The sequence below is a fragment of the Xyrauchen texanus genome, chromosome 45, assembly GCF_025860055.1.
Source record: "Xyrauchen texanus isolate HMW12.3.18 chromosome 45, RBS_HiC_50CHRs, whole genome shotgun sequence".
In the NCBI taxonomy this organism is placed as follows: domain Eukaryota; kingdom Metazoa; phylum Chordata; class Actinopteri; order Cypriniformes; family Catostomidae; genus Xyrauchen; species Xyrauchen texanus.
In genome coordinates this window covers 14,126,078-14,144,962 of record NC_068320.1, presented here as the reverse complement: position 1 = coordinate 14,144,962, position 18,885 = coordinate 14,126,078, and the positions used below count along the sequence as shown (strand labels likewise).

Here is an 18,885-nt window from a genome sequence, read left to right as displayed (position 1 = left end):
ATGATTGGATCATTATTGCAGTGATTAATATGTTTCAGCTGGCAACAATTATTTTAACCCTAACTGATGCCATGCATTTCTTAAACAACCATGTCGGAAGACATATCTCATGGTCATGGATAAGTTGTTACTGAGTTTCAGAAGGGGCACATTTTTGTCCTGCATCAAGCAATGAAAACAATTAAGGAGATTGCTGAAATAACTGAAATTGGGTTAAGAACTGTCCAACGCATTATTAAAACCTGAAAGATAGTGGTGAACCGTCAGCTTCATGGGAGAAATGCGGTCGGAAAAAAATCTATTAATTTCAGAAGACATTCACTGATCGACTGGAGTCACATGGATCACTTTTATTCTACCTAAATGTGACTTTTGGATGGTCAAAGTTCTGGCAAACATGTACTTCCATTATAAGGACCTGACAGAGCTCTAACTCCTAAAAATCTTCATTTGTGTTCTGTAGAGGGAAGACAGTCATACACATCTGGGATGGCATCAGGGTCAGTGAATAACGAGAATTTTCATTTTTGGGTGAACAATTCCTTTCAGCCCACTGAAAGTCTCTGCGAAGGAGTGGTTCGACTCTCCCGTCATCAATACAAGATCTCTGCCAAAACTTAATGCAACTCTGGACGGAAATAAATGTTGCGATGTTGCAGGAGGTTGTCGAAACAATGCCATGACAAATTCACGCCATAATCAAAGTTAAAGGTGATCCAACTAAATATTTGAGTATGCAACTTTTTTTGGCCAGGCAGTTTAGAAACACATTACAATAAACCAGCCTACTGAAATGAAGTTAGAATAAACAGCTTTATTTTATTTTAGTTTTATGATTATAGGTACTTGAACCCTCCCAACTCAAACCCTTCAACCCCACAAAATCATAAACATGTAATACATATGCAGAATAATATTTTGTGGAATGTCTTATACAGTCCCAAAAGCAGAGTAAAGGAGCTTGGGATATATAGATTGGCACTTTTGTCAAATTCTACCAATTGTTTACATCAAATATCAGAATCATTTGTACATTAAGATTTTTTTTGAAGGCACAAACTAAATATAAAACAAATAAATGTAGTTACAATTAAGTGATGTAGAAAGAATGCATCTAATTTACATTTCAGCAGATGAGAAGTCAAACTGCCCTGTTCCTTTTAAAGCCACATTCAAAGTATTTAAAAGGTCTGTTGATTCGTAAACTTTAAATTGGTGTTTTTCTACCATTCAAATAAATTGCTGACATTTTAGGATTCATAAAACTGCAAATAACTCTTGATACAAAATCCTGCAACAATAATTCACCTTGTCTTCCAGAATACATTGCAAATACAGTTTATTGAAAATATTTGTATTTCAACAACAGATACATAAATACTACAAGTAGCATCAATGTTAAGATGAATACGGTATCTTTTAAGAGCTACATATGACAAATATATGCATTTATTTGTCACAGGTAGACACTAAATTATGTTAACAAAAAACAAAAAAGGTAAATAGCCAAGTCTCCTTCAACACTTTGACTCCCACTCATTGACAGCACCAACAATAACTTGTAAAATAAAGTACAAATTACATCAAACACATTCACAAACACACTCACTCACTCAACATTAACAGTAAAAGACAAGAAAAAAAACATGTTCATGACTCTAAGAGGTTCCTTTCTCTTAATATTAAAACCATGTTTCCTTCCTCTAAACCGATTCAGTTACGAACAGAGAACATGATGCAAAAGCATTACTGTCCTTTATGAATCTACAAAGAATGCAGGTAAAGGTCCATGATTGTAATGGCTGCTGAGCCAGCAAAGTGTCGTACTGGCGGAGTATGATAGAGAGAGAGGGAGAGAGAGAAAGTCTGGGATGATTTGTATAACATTCACTTGCTGGTGCTATCATCTGCTCCACTTTGCTTGAAGAGTCCAACCTCATTAGTCTCCATGGCCTGGTAGACAAAGAACAGGAATCCAGCGACGGCACTGAGCAGCAGAAGCTGCACCCACACTGACAGGCCACGCCGCGCTCTGGTCTTCAGAGCAGGGGGCGCCAGAGGCTTGTAAGCGGTTAGAGGGACAGCAGCCACCCGTGGAACAGACCGGGTCTCGGTGTAGGAGGTGCTGGTTTCTCTTAGCTTTGTAAGATGGAAACGGGATTCGTCCAGCTTTGTATCAACTACAGGCCGGCCAGCTGCTCCTCTGATTGGTCGCCGACAGGTGGCACTAAGGAGGCAGGTAAAGATGGGATGTAGACAAACAGAATAATTATACTTGGTTATTAGAAACAGTTAATGCATCACACTTAACCCCAGACAATAAAATCGCATGGCAATTAAATACAGGTTTGTGCACATTATATAAATAAATTGTCTGACGACCAGTCAAACACATAATTGCAATTATGCCAATTAATTGTCTGTTTTAGGGCTTTCATGATTACGCCGATTAATTTTCATTTAATTCTGAAGGTGTACAGTATGTGTGCTTTGATGCTTGAGATGAATATGAATAAATTGCAACTTGGAATGTATTATAAAATAGCAATAAGATTTCACGGCCCCTCTTTCCAAAAACCAGCACGCCAATGATACCAAACTAGCTTTGAGACGGGCACGGAGCAGAAGTGGTTGTCAAAAACAACAGCAGCATAATAGCACCTTCAACTAACAACTGTTATGAACAACATGGCATAAAAATGGCAATTCAATCATTTTGCACATTTGTATTGCAAGGCAGAAACAGATGGACACAGACGGATTGATATAAAGTTTACATTGAGGTAATTGGTTTTTGCTAAACACCACAAGTTGTCACGTGAATACACAATCAACTGTCAATGAGCTTCTCGAACAGCACACATGAACGTGAAACAGATGTCAACATATTCACTGAGAAGTTACTTAAATTTCGGGTTCTCACTAAAACCTATCGTATGCCTTCAGAAGACCTGGAATATGACATACGATTCACATGAATTATGTTTGAGACTTTGGGGCAGGATTATTTTCGTTAACGAAAACGAATGAAAAATATTTTCATGAACTAAAATTCAAATGAAAATAACAGATTAAATAATTAAAAAATAATACTAAAACAACACAGCTTTGGTGTCCTTTAAGTTTTAAAGTGAGTCTCTATCAACTGCAATTAGAACATCTCCCTTGGTTTTCCACAAAAAAATCATACTGTTTGAACGACATGAGGGTGAATAAATTAAATGAAATGTTTTTTGTTGAACAATTCCTTTAAAATCCTCCTTTCATACCTGATTCCTGTAGGAGTGTTGAGGTTTTCGTTGGGAAAGATCGCTTTAAGAACGTCTCTCTCTACTGTCCTTGGGGTCTGGTCAATGGCAGAAACCTTTTCGACCTGTACACAGACAAAAACAATGAGGTGGATACTGATCCAGCATTTACTGCTCTTAAACCTCTCAAGTGCTTAGATTCTGAAGATCCATGTTGTCAGATTTTCCTTCTCAGAAAAAGACATTTTATCCCACCACAGCTGTCTCACCAAAAGTGATACATATGGAGCTTTGTGCAACCAAACTCCATTATTAACAAGTGGAGTTCCCTCATGACCATATATATATATATATATATATATATATATATATATATATCTGTGAAAGCAGACTCTTTACTGATCATGGCATTACCATTGCGGTCTTCTGTCTAGCTGTCTGGCAGGTATCAAACCCTCGAACAGGAGTGAATGGGGTGATTCTGGACTGCTTTATCTTGGGCTGGGTCTCTGGTGAGCCACAGCTTTCCTGATGAAGTGTGGTTAGATTCACACAAACTATACATCTCAGCACTCATATACTCATAACATTTACTATAATAAAAACAAGCAAGTGTTTGACACCATGAAATGCAAGATAAAGAGATTAGAATTAAACATATTCAATTGCAAACCTGGGAAAATATAACGGACATAGGCATCAAGTCATCTGAAGCCCTATTGTATGCAGATTCCCTAAAAGACAGTGAGGGTGACAGGCAAGCCTCACTTTGGCCATCATGGGTAGATGGTAAACGACACATCGTGTCAATCAAAGGTTTAGAATGTTTGTTCAGACTCAAATGAGGCTGAATGTGTTTTGAATTCTTGGGCACTGAGACCGATTTAGACTCCTGAGACAAAGCCTTCAGAGAAGAGAAATTGTTAAAGTTATTTTTAACCATTAAATATTAATAAATCAGAAGTGCTTGGATGCATTTATCCATAGAGGCATACCACAGAAGCACGGATCACTGGTCTACAGTTCAGTTTATCCTGCATACCATGGCCATCCACCTGAGATTAACAAAAATAACTTTTATGCAGCCTCTCGTATGAATTGAGACTCACTGCATGTACAAAAGACAAAAACAAAAGTGCCTAGACCTCTAATACTCCGATTTGAAGAGAGTTGAAAGGGTTTACTAAGAAAGATGGAAGTGGATGTAGGAATCACCTCAATGTGAGCAGTATTAAGCAAGGAAACTAGTGGCTCTCGATTGGATGATCTAATCGGAGGGGAAGTGATGTCAGCGGCTCTCTCATCAAACTACAAAGACCAAAGAGATTCAAAATTAAAATTGAGCTCAAACTGCCCCAGGTAGGAAAAAATATAAATGTACTTACTAAGGCAGGTAATCAACATTTATATGAAAGTACAGCATACTGTTTTGCTGGACTGTCTGTACTGATAGTACAGAGTCATGATGACAAACGATATGAACCGGAGAGAAAACATACAATATTCTCTATAGAATAAAATGTTGCAGTTTGTTTTAGAAGTAGACCGATTCTACAGTATAACAGCAGCCTCTACAGGTGAAATGGTCTCGAGATGAAAAGACTAGTCTGTCTCTAACTTTTTCATCAATGACAATATTCATCCATATTTTATCCTCACTTCAATGCTTGTGTTATTTTGATTTGATTAGGTGGAAGCCCAGTCAACCCATACATTGTGTCTCAAACTTCGTATCTTGTGCATAATAAACCTTTGTACTCATTAATCTGGTGAAATATAAACAAAAATGTTCATTTGGTGAATATATAAAAAGGTTTAATTTGGTAAATGCTTAAATACATAGCATTGTAACAGAGCCAAGTCTCTGTCATTTAAAAATAAAAGTCTCCCGATATGTTTCAGTTTGTTTATAGTTAAAAGTCCCGCTTTATTATCATTATTGGTATTTTGGTTAAACAAACTACATCTATTACAGGTCCTGGAGGAACGTTGTCTCCTTTTGCTGTGTACTGTACTAACTGTATATGGTTGAAACGACAATAAAAACCACTTGACTTGACATCTGGGATTGTATTAATTTCGTACTCTTGTAGCCTCTCTCTGCATTTGAATATCCATACATACTACTACATAGTAAGCCAATGGAGTAGTATGTCTGAATCCTCAGTATTCAAAGAGAAATACCCGGATGACCAACTATTTCTGCGGAGATTGTGAAGTGTGGATCGACCTGAGACTATACTATCCCATAATCCCTCAGGAGCTGAGAAGACATCACGTTAAAAATGCTGGATTTAAAAGAACGGTGGAGGACCGTGATGTGGATGGCTCTTTACAACTGTAATATATATATATATATATATACACACCAAGAAAGTTGTTCCTTGTGCTTAAATGGTGCTTGTTTCAAAACCAGAGTACATTACTTTTGTGGGTATTGTTCTTACGTCATATATTCAGGTCACAGGTCAATACCCACATCCCTGGATGAAATATGTCTGAAATGTATTTGTACCACTTGCATGCATATTAAAGAATGAATGGTTTTACAGTCCAAGAAGTGCATCCTTCATCAAATACAGTACATGATTTAGGATGCAGGGTCTGTTTTTAAAAACTATTAAAAAGCTATTGGCCGATTAATCCATTATCAGCCCTTTCCACCACCTTAGTTATCGGTACTGATAAAATCCACTGTTGGTCAACCTCTAGTTTATATTTTTAATGTTGTGAAATGAAACAAAATCTCTAGTGTGCAAATGGATTGAGACAAAATCCACCAAGGGTCAACAGATGCCACCTGGTCAATGGGAGCTTCCTCATGTAAATCAGACACAGTTGACTGAAAAGGATAGCCGTGATGTTTTGGTGATTCGAACCGGTCAAACCCAGAAAGAGAAGAGTGCATTGAAGGTTTGGGTTCCTTTGGCACTGCCTTTAATAAGAAACTATGAGTTACAAACACAAAGCACCAGATATGAACTGTATTAACAAGTTCATGTAAAAGGTTTCTGGCTGATACCTACCAAAGGGTTTGCTTTGATCCTCACCAGAGGACCAGAAACCTCCTTAACTATTGAGGGCTCAGAGAAATCCTAAAAAGACATATGATTACCACAAAAACAAATTAAGCAGAAAATCTGACTAAGAAACCTTTTTTTTCTTTTCTCTAAAGTCTCCAAAGATGCCTAAGGAACACCTTGTAAGTTGGAGCAGCCTCTTTCAAATCAGGCCGAACTGAATGAACTGGTGCGCTGCGTCGTTTCAGAGATTCAGTCTTAGATGAGAGCTTTGATGTCTTGTCTGCGAGCAGAGGCCTGGGCTCCTTTCTTACTGCCTTTAATATGGATAAATAAGTTGGTTCTTGAGACCAGGATAATAATTTAGACTATTAGATAGTGCTTACAAGGCAGCACTGCATTGATATTCCTCAAACATTCTGGGCTGAATGATTAATCGAAATAGCACTATAACGTAGTGCGATTATCAAACTGTAAAGGCTGCGATGAAATTAAATAGTCTGCATGCGCTGCTCACTGTGCTTACTGCATGTGTGCAGCTCTGTTCTCTTTACACAAACTCAAAGCTCGCCAGATGCTAATGAGTTGAGAGCATAACATTTACAGCAATCTAGATTCACCAATTGCACATTTGTGAAACTCCACATATGCTTGGCCGCTAAAAATGACTCCCAATCTAAAGTAACCTCATAACATCAGGTTTTTGTGGACAGAAGAGTGGATGTAATCATTTCTCTGGATTAAATGGCATTGGGAAATAGTGTGCAAACAGAAAATAAATCGCCCGCCAAAGTAAAGGCTTATGGGTTTATCCGGACCTCAAAGCAATGCTGCAAGCAGCTTAAGAAAATAACAAATATGGTCCTGTTTTATAATAATATGGTATCATTTTATAAAATAATTCCTATTATTATAATACAAAAATGTATTTCCATAATTTCCAAGAAAGAAAAGTGGGCTGCGACATCACAAAGTGGACAAAAACAGGATTACGATGATCAGATAAACTGTAATAAGATCATATGAATGATTTAAAAGTTGATTAAAGTATAGAAATAATAAATTAGAAGATTATTGCAACATTTTCAGAAACGTAAAATTAGTTAAGGGAGTTTAGAGAGACCAACTCCATTGAGTCATTTGCATTGCTTTGTGGGTAGTTGCGGCAAAACCATTTTGCAGTGGTTTGTTTGCCCTAATTCTCTGATTAGTTGATCTTTCTCTCCAGAACAAGCTCAGAGCATGTCTGTCTTTAAAGGTTTATTATTTATTTTAAAAAATGTATTTGTCTATAGAGAAACTTAATGGGACTACTACTTCTAGAGCCACATTGCTAATGCTTAATTCAGCCCAAACAATAAGTTTAAGATGTTGGTTTAAATATCCCATTGATAGAATGGAAAACATTCCTCATAATATTTGCATACCGACTTGAGATCTTCCATTATACATCAATTTGAATAGAGTTGAGATCGGTCTTGTTTTCCTTGGATACATTTCCTTTTAGATTAAATCCACCTTTACACTTCACAGCAACTGTGTGTTGATTCTTATATATGCAGCTAACAAAAAGCAAGACACACACGGTGTATTTGAGAAAACTGTAAAATGGCTCTGATGCAGCATTCCAATTACAAAGAACCAAAGTATAATAACTAAACTTACCCAAAACTAACACAAATTTATTGCTGCCTTGCAAGCACTGGGATTTCCATCAGGAAATCCAAATCTAGGAGATATTTGTAAAATTTTTAGGCAACCTACCACAGGCCCTGTTCTTCTCCTGTCTTTGGAAACAGGAAAGAACTCTGCAGGTGAGAGCTCAGAGTTTTCCTGAAAACACCACCCAAAAACAACAACTTCAAGCACTACTGAGTAACAAATTCTGTAACTACAACGAAGCACCTTGTGAAGGCGACCAAAAAGTGTTCAAAGTGGAAACCCAAACACACCTTGTGCACATCCCAAAATGGTTTTATAACCCCTTCATCACCATAGTGAGCAAACATTCAGAAACCAGGTGATGTACAAAAATAAAGCGACAGATTGAGTTACGGTGTCATCACTGGCGGGGACTGCCTGATCCGGCCTATGAGACAATCTCTTGGGTTTTCTCTTAACATTCAAGACTGGCCAGTCTTCCTCATATTCCTCTTCCTCATCCTCCTCCTATACAATCACACAACAACAACAAATCTAGAATTTCTTGTACAACGAAGTTGATACATTTTCAACAGCAGCAGGTCAGATCTTCTCTGAGGTTTAACAGCAAGTGGCACTGCGATACACTGAACAGATAATGGTGGGAAAATATGCAGGTCGTATGGGAAGAACAATACATTTTTAGAGGGCTGATTTTCAGCTGACAAATCTTTCTACAGGAGAACAGGACATCTCTCTTCAAAATTCAAAGGAGTCGAAAACATCAAACTTGTTTACACCACCAAATTTGGACACACCCCTTTATTATTACCATTTTCCACATTAAAAATAAAAGATAAGTCATCAAACTTGTGATGTAACAAATGGAAGTATGGGAATTAGTGTTGAATAAAAATATTTTAGCTTCTTTATAGTAGCCACCCTTTGTCTAGATTACAGCTCTGCACAATCTGACCACTCTCTCAACCAAATTCATGAGGTGCCACCTGCTTTTTAAACCGTACTGAAGAAGATCCCATGTGTGAGGGGCATGTATTGGCTGATTTTCCTTGTGAAACATGAATACTTGCCATTGTTCAAACAAGTGTAGTTTAATAATACAGCTTCGCAAATACTTAAATGCGGGGCATTGGACAGACAACACCCAGCGCAACAAATCTTAGTCTTGTGTTCACCTGCAGCTGGTTAGATCTCTACTGCGGCTCAACAGCAGAGGGTGCTGCTGAAGAGCCAAAACAGTGAGGGAAATTGCAAGGTGGGGCGTCATAAAAAGGGGGCGTTTTTAGGTGGCTAATTTTTGAGTAATGCATGTAGGGGACAAATCTTTCTAGGAGAACCAAACCTTTAGTCGAAATGGTTTAATTTTAAAACTATTTACAGTCAGTTAGAGGTGACCTAAATAAAACGGTTTAGGAAGTTTAAGTAGAGCTATAGGGTTGAGTTCTATGTAAAGTCACAAAGGAATGAGAAAGCCAAGTATATATGGAGGAAGGGAATCAATAAGAAGACAAAAGAGGATTAAAGTCTGTGCTCAGCTAAAGTGAAGAGGAATGGATATGAGACAGTGGGGGCTGCAAGTTGCAACTGAAATCATTTGAACCCTTAATATCTTCAGTCCGCATACAGATTTGTTTAATTTACCAGGTAGTCACAACTAGTGAGACCGATATATTGGTCAGGCCAATTAATTGGATTATTAACAATGGATAATGTACATGTTCTATTCTCAGATATTTGAAAATTAATTTTAATTAAACATTGTGTGCAATAAATGTTTAATTTCAGCAAATGAATCTCATTTGCCATCATTATATTGTACTGTATATTTGTAAAACACATTATGCAACATCTAGTTTCAGTCCTCGAATCTGACTGGATGAGAGGCATTCCAAGAATGCGGATATATAAAGTTCAACAGCACATTCACTATTTATAATCACTCTGCTTATCAGTGTTCATTGCTTTCAAAATAGTGGTAGGGGTTTTTGATTCACTGCTCATTTTGATTTCATTTACTGATTTGTACAGTGAAAATTTCTGGATTTTCCATATTTACTCCAGTAGGTGGTGACAAATTAGAGTCTTTTATGTTATAAGAGAGTCATTAAATCATTGATTCAACTGATTTGTTAATAGTCCTTCACCACTGAAAAAATGGAACTGAACTAGAGAAAGTTGTTTACTTAAAAGATGAGTTCAAAAACACTGATTCAAATTTACGAATGAAACACTGGTTCAAAACAGAGCATGAATGCAGTGAAAAGAGCGCTGTTATGCTTGATGCTTTAGCTTCTTTTATTTTCACTGGTGGAGAAGAAATGCATAAACTAACTTGTCAATTATATCTACTATTATTAGGGTAAATTACATGATGGTTATTTTTTGTTGTTGTCCAGATCAATTCAATTATTAAAAAAATACATAAATGGAACTCACACAAACAATTATTTGAATACATCTCTTCTACGATAAACACATTTTCCATTTCTGTTTTCAAGTTAATAAAAAAAAAAGAAAGTAAAAAAAAATGCAAGACTTGCAAAGAATGCAGTCATATGGCATAACCAACATGTAGGTTGCCATTTTGTTGTTTGTTGAATAAAAAAAAAAACAGAAAGGACCCGTTTAGAACCCCATGACTGTGTGAAATAATACAAAATATACATTTGACATAAGTCAGATTTTGTGTAAGTCATGTGATGTAACCCTGAGTAAAATTCTTAATATTAGTGACTGAAATTCATATTTATTTTAAAAAAATATGTATTTGATTATATAACTTTTTTTTAATTAAAGATAAAGTTGTGTACACTTGTTTATGTTTTCAAAGTGCAAGTATGATGGTTACACCACATGACATTTTTTAAATCATTAAATCAATTTATTTGAAGAATTGCTTTTTAATTTTTAAACCAAATTGGACACCGATTACATTTCTACAAACTTGACATGTGCATTTTAAACTAGATTGTTTTTTTTATCCCCTTTTCTCCCAATTTGGAATGCCCAATTCCCACAACTTAGTAGATCCTGGTGGTGCGGTTACTCACCTCAATCCGGGTGGTGGAGGACAAGTCTCAGTTGCCTCCACTTCTGAGACAGTCAATCCACACATCTTTTCACATGACTCTCTGTGCATAACACTGTGGAGAAATCACAGCACGAGAGGCTCATGCTACTCTCACTGATCCATGCACAACTTACCACACACCCCATTGAGAGCAAGAACCACTAATCGTGACCACAAGGAGGTTATCCCATGTGACTCTACCCTCCCTAGCAACCGGGCCAATTTGGTTGCTTAGGAGACCTGGCTGGAGTCACTCAGCATGGCCTGGATTCAAACTCACGACTCCAGGGGTGGTAGTCAGCATCAATACTTGCTGAGCTACCCAGGTCCCTACTCTAGATTGTTAATTGTTAACTCATTAACTTATTTGCTGAAATGCAAGCAATATCACACACACACAATCATGCCGTTTTTCTGTTTATCAACTCCCTTAGTGTAATTTTGTTTAATTGGCATACACATCAGCCAACATTCTCTCTAGATATTGTAGACAGTATCAGTCAACCACTGGTCACCCCTCATTTCCTTTGTTTCAGGTAAATGGTTTGTGCAGTTTGACACAAATGTGACTGTTTACCTCAGAGTCAAAATATACACTGTGCAAAAGAAAGAGAACACAATTCAACAATCTCTTCCTTACCCTGTTGTGCTGGCTACTGCGTGTTCTGGTGGTCACTGGCGTTTTCCCCCTGCTCCTGACTAGCCTCTCCACAACTGGAATGGGTTCTGCCTCCACTACTGGTTCAGGCACAGACACAGGGGCTGGTGCTTCTGATGAACAGTCAAAAGAACATCTGACATATTGGTCTTCACAAGACATTGCTACTCAAGATATCAGATCTGTCCATCAGTTACCTTCGTCCTTGTCACTGTATTGGTCCGAGTCTGTGTTGCCATTCTGGTTGCCGTCTATCCGTGTTAAGTCTGTGGTAGGGGCCACTGCTTCAGGAGGGCCCTGATCCAACAATTTTTGAAGTTTTTTCTCATAGACTTTACGAGTTGATGCTGATGTGAGGACGACATCGGTCAGAACAGGTCAAAGCAGCAAAATTCTACTGAGTATGTTGAACATAATGGGTGAAATCATTGTTGTTTCATATAAAGCATTACAATTGATGTCTCTTTGACATCATGAAAAGCAGGAGATTAAATATAACCCTCTCCTATTCTTAACAAGCAGTGAGGGGGAAAAAAAGACTACCTTATTCGAGGAACTTTATAAACAGGATTCATTTAAGGACATTGAAACTATTCAGACCAGAGTTGGCCAAAGGTAAAACATGCAAAACTACATGCCTGGTAAAAACTACTGATTTACTGATAACACTGGAAAACAATGTGGACAGTTCCAGAAACTAAATCATTATTAGTTGCTGTTTTTAAAGCGGAGTGATGAAACAAGATTACATTTGCGACGGTCATATTTACAGACAACTTTCTATAGCCCACCTAAAGTTACATAAATGTCTAGAGATACTCAAGATAAGTAAAGGCTTTGATCGGTTACACCATTGGTGCACATTTCTCTTCGTTACATCTCAGTACTATGAGTTGCAATTTTAAAAGTGGCTCACCAACAATGGGTCCAGCGTTCGAACCATACTTCAGTAAAAGGTCTTTCAAACCTTCATTGCTCAATTCAGTGACATCAATATCCTCTGGACGAACTTTGTCTGTTTTCCTGGTGGCTTTCTGCGAGGAATAGAGGCACATTAACATTACAATACTATTCAGCAACTTTATATATTTATTTACATTAACTTTTCACATACTGTTGTTAATGAATGCACTGCAGTGTACTGCAGACCTGTAGTACTTTGTCAAGATGGCATAATGGCGAGTTAGTTGAACTCGTTTAAGAATCAGGTGTCTGAACATGACTGAAAGGCTTTTAATTACACAAGAGTAAGGGAACTTGGTACTCTGCTTGCACATAAACTCTCGCAAGTTTAAAGGGAAAATCTGAGTACATACTTTTACATCCCCCAGCCTGCTTTGAAAAGCTATAACTACATGAGAAACAGCACAGAACCAACAGGGTGGAGAAAGAGATCAAGCTCATGTGAAGTATACCTAACATGTTATTTCAAGTGCAAATGTTATTCTGGATAAACAAGATAAAGCTAACTAACCACACACATAGACCACAACTAACGCCATCCAATGAGATGCCATTAAATGATAGTCAGTATTGCATATGCAACGTTATGGTGGGACAAAGCACGAGCAAATCTAGCCACATTCCCTGGAATCAAGCCCTGCTTTGCAAACGCAAGCATGTGAAAGTAGAAATGGTAAAAACAAGGGAGAGAATGGGAGGAGATCATGAATGCATTTGCTTCAGTTTCATTGTAGGGGCCTTTACTGGGGCTGATTTGGAACGATGCCTCCTCAAACGAATTTCATAATCGCAGCATTCCAGCAGGATGGAGGGAAAAACCCTTTTCCTCTGACCACGAGTGAACAACACCCTGAAGCTCATAAAGCATCTGCAAATGTCAGACTCAGCACTAGATTTGCAGGTGAAAATGGGGCCCCATTAACAAAATATAGGTTTATATAGAAACATTTTATGACCAATGTATTTAATTAAAAGTTGCATTGTGAAAGCAATTTTAACCCTTAAATCATGGTTCATTAAAAACATAGCCTACTTGTGAAAGTAATGTTCAGGAACGTTCATGTCATCGTGATAAAGAGAAGACCACTCTTGGATTTCCACTGGATGTGCAAGTAAGATTTAATAACCCACCACTGCACAAACAAATTCTCTGGTAATGGTAACATTACAACACAGGAACCAAATGATGTTTGGTTTCATTAAAGTTTCTTGAACTTGTATTTTTCCAGCAATGCAAACAGAAAACCACACTAAAATACTCAATGTTTCCTATACTACCATTAAGCAGCGCAGCAACCCTCACTGCTATTAAATTAGACCAATTTTCAACCAAATTACCATTTTGAGCTCCTTCTTTTGAATATACAGCGCAAGACATACTGTATAGCACTACCAGTGTAGACTGACTTTTTAATCTACTATGCGAGACATAACACACAACAATGCAGTCCGATTCCCAACAAATAACTATGGAGTCGGTTCGTTTTAGTAGTAGTCAACCGATATGTTTTTTTTTTAATAGCCGATGCTGATTTCCAGAGAGCAGCGTGGTCGATACAATGCCGAAATATCACACAATTTAATATAGTAAAATAACAAACAGAAAATTGCTACAAAATAATAAACTCTTAAGCACTGTATTTACTCAATTTCACACAAAACTTTGTAAAATGTATCTAAAAATTATATTTTATTTTAAATGATAGATAGCAGTTTCTTCTTCTTTCTGTTTACTCATCAATTTTTTTTATTTTTTTTTTCAAAAAATAAATTGTTATATATTAGGAAGAAGCAAATAACAGTGCACACTGTAGTTCAGCAACCATGGATGGCGTGTCCACATTAGCAATCGCATTTATTCAAAAAATACTGAATCAAGCCAATTGTAAATACAGTGTAGTGAATATGACATTTAATTATAGCACACGTGAAGCACTTTTACCTTGAAGTTGCACCAGAGACTATTTAGCAGAGATGGGCCAAATCTCTACCAAAAAGCTCTCACGCCCAACGGTCAATGGATGTAGACAGAAAATCCCGCCTTTCAGGTAAAGGAGCTAATCACCCTTTAGATAAAGACATCGCCTGTCAATCAACCAGAGAACACGCATTAACGCGTTACTATAAAAACTGGGATTTAATTTTTTTTTTTTTGGGTAATCTGAGGTAAAGCAGCACCATTTATGATACCAGTGTTGTCACATTTTACTGCTGATTTGAAATCTGTTATTTGATCGTAATCTTGAACAACCGTTTTGGAGATTTCGGTCTTTCCCCATTCAAGTAGATAGGAGCTGCACGGTCATGACTGGAAATAGCCTCCTGAAAGCATTCCAAAAATGGCCGACAGTGGACTAATTTGCTAGAAAGACTTTGGTTGCATTCACACACTCGTGCGGATCCAGCAAGCAGCAGCAATCTCCTGACGGTTTAAATAGCTTGGATCGCATGCTTGGATGGTAACCACTGACAATCATAATTTTTTTAATCGGATTAACTTTTGATCCTGAAGTTTGGATTCTGGCTGATAGAATACATGCTTCAGAGGAAGATATTAGAGGAGCACTCAATGGGAAGAAATGCTGGATTATCGTGAGGTTCGTTGTATTGATATTTGCCTTTTATCATTAGAAAAGAATGATAAGTCACAGAGAACTGCTGAAGAGAGGCTGATAGAATACGTGCTTTAGAGAGAAATAAATGAGTGCTCCACAGGATGCTGGATCTGCTCAAGTTGTGAAGTTGGTTTATTACATCGGTTTAAACGAGATGTGAGCATATTTGCGGATGGTATATAAGATATTAGTTTTATCGCTATTTGGCTTTTTATCATTAGACAAATTAAAGGTTAAAAGTTACAGGTAACTGGCTTCAGGTAACTGTTGAGGAGAGAGAAGAATGAAACAGGTGAGCACTTTAACATTATGAGCTCATTATGAGTCTGCCGTGGTTCTGATATGCGGATCGTTTAAATGGCACTGTGTTGCACACAGGTCTGTTATTGTAGTAACATGATGCACGTAACAACAAAACAAACTGTGGCAGGTCGTTTAGATGTCTCAGTGCAAGCAGGTGATTTTCAGCACCCTCAAGAAAAGGACAAAATTTAATAAATTAAATCGGCGGATGCAGATAATTTAAAAAGTCAAAATAAAGGCCCATTTATCGGCCTCTGCAATATCTCGACCCCTTTTTAGTGAATCAAAACTATTTTATTAACTTTTCTTGTATAAAATGGTCCTCATTACTAAAAGGTATTTTTAGTTCAGTTCCAAAGACAGGTTTTTATTTATTGTACAATGTGTGATGAAACTGAGGGCCTACAATTAGCTGAACTCAAAATAACCACTGTTTTTAACTGCAATTTGCCATGCCATTTTGCACCACGTTCAGTGTGATATGCCCTTTACATGGAAGAATCTAATAGAATTGGCACCAACTTCAAATTTAAACTGCATAGGAGAGATAGCCTTAAATGAATCCACTGTCAGTTACAATAATTATTCTAAAATGCTACAGGTTTTTGGTATGTCTGCGTTGTCTAAAACCTTAACTCGAGAGTGTGGCTTTGAATCAAACCGAGCAGCACACGGTCAGTGCACATGGTTCATTGTTTATGTGAGCTCTTGCACTTAAGAGGCATGTTGGTTACCCACAATTTGCTCTATTGTGGCTCTTGCATAATGACTCCAAAACCAACCCATTTTATTGGAACACAGAATACCATAACTAACCCTGGTCAAAAACTCTTAAAACTATGACTACAACATCTATATGGACTCTATGGATTCTTGGGCTCTGAACTATGGTATTTGCAGCAATTAAAAAATACCACAGATAAAGTATGTGACGCACTTCTTGATATCTGAGACCAAAACGGTACAAAACTTCAAAGAAGGCAAAGCCTACACACATCTGGTAGTCAAAGCAAGAATTCCTCTTCACAAGAAAGTATTTCCTCAATAAAGGGACCAAACCCACAATGTAAACTGCTCCAAGTTATCCTACAAATCTCAGACTGAGAAGGGAGAAAGAAGAATTTTCTGACTTTCTGCTCACTCATTCATGTGATTTGTTTACAAAAACACAATAGTTTTTTATACCCAATAAATACAGGCTCTGGCTCTGGAAAAAACATCTCAACAGAGCGTGGAGAGATAAAGATGGGAGTTAATCACTGGGAAACACCCATGAAGAAGAATTTCACAAAGACAGGCCATCCTACCTCATTCACTGGCATTCATTGGACTTGAGTACAATGAAATGCCCATGCCCACTTGAACATAATACAACTCTTTTAAAACATAACAGGACTCTTGTTTAGTTGGTGGGAAGAGCACTTATGTAATTCAGTTGGCTGAATAAACAGAATTAACTTGAAACTTCTTATACCTGATAAAAAAATTGAAGACCCAACATAGTAACCAGATATGGCATTGCTTTGCCAAAGAAGCATGAATATCATTAAGTGAAATTACGGACACATTTCTACACAAGAAAAATATATAATGAAGCTGGGGCCTTTGTTTACTGTGACTTAAAGCTATGGACACGACTTAAACAGACGTGTAAAAGAAATAACGCACAGCATACACATTATTGAGAGATTTACATTGACTCTAAACACTCTCTCGATGAATCGAACTTTTAATATTTAAGTGTGAAACGGACGGACGGCAATTTGTGAGGTTTACAAGCAGCATGCCGGTTTGTTTTCATTGCGAAAGCACACACATGCCATTGAATCGCTATGATCTCATGAACCACCTCATTTAACTCTGATAAACACGCTTCCAGAAAGCGCGGGAGTCTGGAGAAATGTATCCAGTAACAATCAAAGGGAATTTAAACATTACTGTGACGTTAACATAGATAGCTACAAACTATCCAAAAACTGAAAGAGTCGAATCATTTCCCGCCAATAGCATCGAGAAGTCCGATTCCTTTCAACAAATCGGTTCGTTCGGACCGTTCGTTTCATTACACCGATTCACAAACGAGTACTAACTTTAAAAAAAAAAAATCTCCGTTTCTTTCTTTTATATATTACGTCATATATTGTTTACCTTTCCAACGTTAATAACATTATTAACAACAGTTACCAATTTTATGGCCATTATTTTAGCCAGTGTAAGTGTTTTAACATATAGTCAGCAATTGTTCTATAAACTGTATATGTGTTCTTGTTTTTATTGTGTAGGCTACTTTGTTAACTGTTACAATGTTTTATGCTGCCATTTTGGCCTCTCTGAAAAGAGATTTTAATCTCAAGAAACTAACCTGGTAATAGGTATACGTAGATACATAAATACAAATGATTTACAATTATTCTTATTTTGTTATCAACCATTAGTCTACTCCTAAACGGTTAACCCTCACAGATATGGGTGATCTACCAAATCTAACCGACGAGTCATCAAAAAGAATCGGTTCAAACGAACAGCTCGTTTGCGAATCGGAAATCACTAACCTCCACCACTATGTTGAAAAACTTATACCCCACCAATATTTTAAGTTGTTCTGTTTTAAATGTTTTGGGAAAAAATTAAAGCAGCAAATTAAACGAACTTCAACAATCCGTCCGAATCTTTCTTTGCGCGTTCACAAGCAAAGCAAATCAAAAACGAAAACAAAAGAAAAGCATCAACACACCCTGCCGGAGCGGCTCTTGTTAGATATCATGGGAGCTGGAGGCAGTTCATCGTCGCTGGAGAAGACATCTGGAGAGCTGCTGCTCTTTTTGTTTTGCGCGGTCAGATTCTTCAAGTACAGCTGCACGTACACGTCCTTCTTCTGGTCACCGTTTGGCAGAGCCACATTATGGGCCAGTAATACACTTTTGAGCTTATCTTTGGTGAGCATGGACGGGTCTTCCAGAAATTCCGACATGTTTGCTCTTCTCTATCGCACCGCTACTAGCTCGAGCAGGAGGACACTATCGCTGGCTGAGAACGATTTCTTTTATGGCATCAGTGACCATCTTAGGAGAGAGACCCCTATTGGATGCACGCGGCAGAAAGAAACGCTCGGATTGGTAGAGTAAATTTAAAAGCGCTGGTGATAAACTGGTTGACCGAATCGAGCCGTATGTTTATAGCAGAATCAGTCACTACATGTGCGTTTTGTTGTTCATTCGAATGTAATATGAACATACCACGAAAGGGGGCAGACAGAATTAATTCAGATTGAAAAAAAGGCCATCTACTGGTGGACTGATGGACAATTCATGTTGCAGGCATTGAAATAATCGGTGCATGTGCATTT

General features: G+C 37.5%; 1 protein-coding gene across 1 annotated transcript; it reads right to left on the bottom strand.

The window, feature by feature from the left end:
• Positions 1–799: 799 nt before the first annotated feature.
• LOC127637733 (lamina-associated polypeptide 2, isoforms beta/gamma-like) lies at positions 800–18,741 on the bottom strand. Its single transcript, XM_052118973.1, has 15 exons — positions 18,274–18,741; positions 12,575–12,692; positions 11,856–12,005; positions 11,641–11,771; positions 8,324–8,437; positions 8,033–8,101; positions 6,448–6,585; positions 6,275–6,343; positions 6,049–6,183; positions 4,464–4,556; positions 4,244–4,303; positions 3,922–4,152; positions 3,663–3,776; positions 3,270–3,373; positions 800–2,227 (listed from the first exon to the last, which is right to left on the bottom strand). The coding sequence occupies exons 1-15, from the start codon at positions 18,508–18,510 to the stop codon at positions 1,888–1,890; spliced, it is 2,103 nt and encodes a 700-aa protein (XP_051974933.1). The 5' UTR covers positions 18,511–18,741; the 3' UTR covers positions 800–1,887.
• Positions 18,742–18,885: the final 144 nt, after the last annotated feature.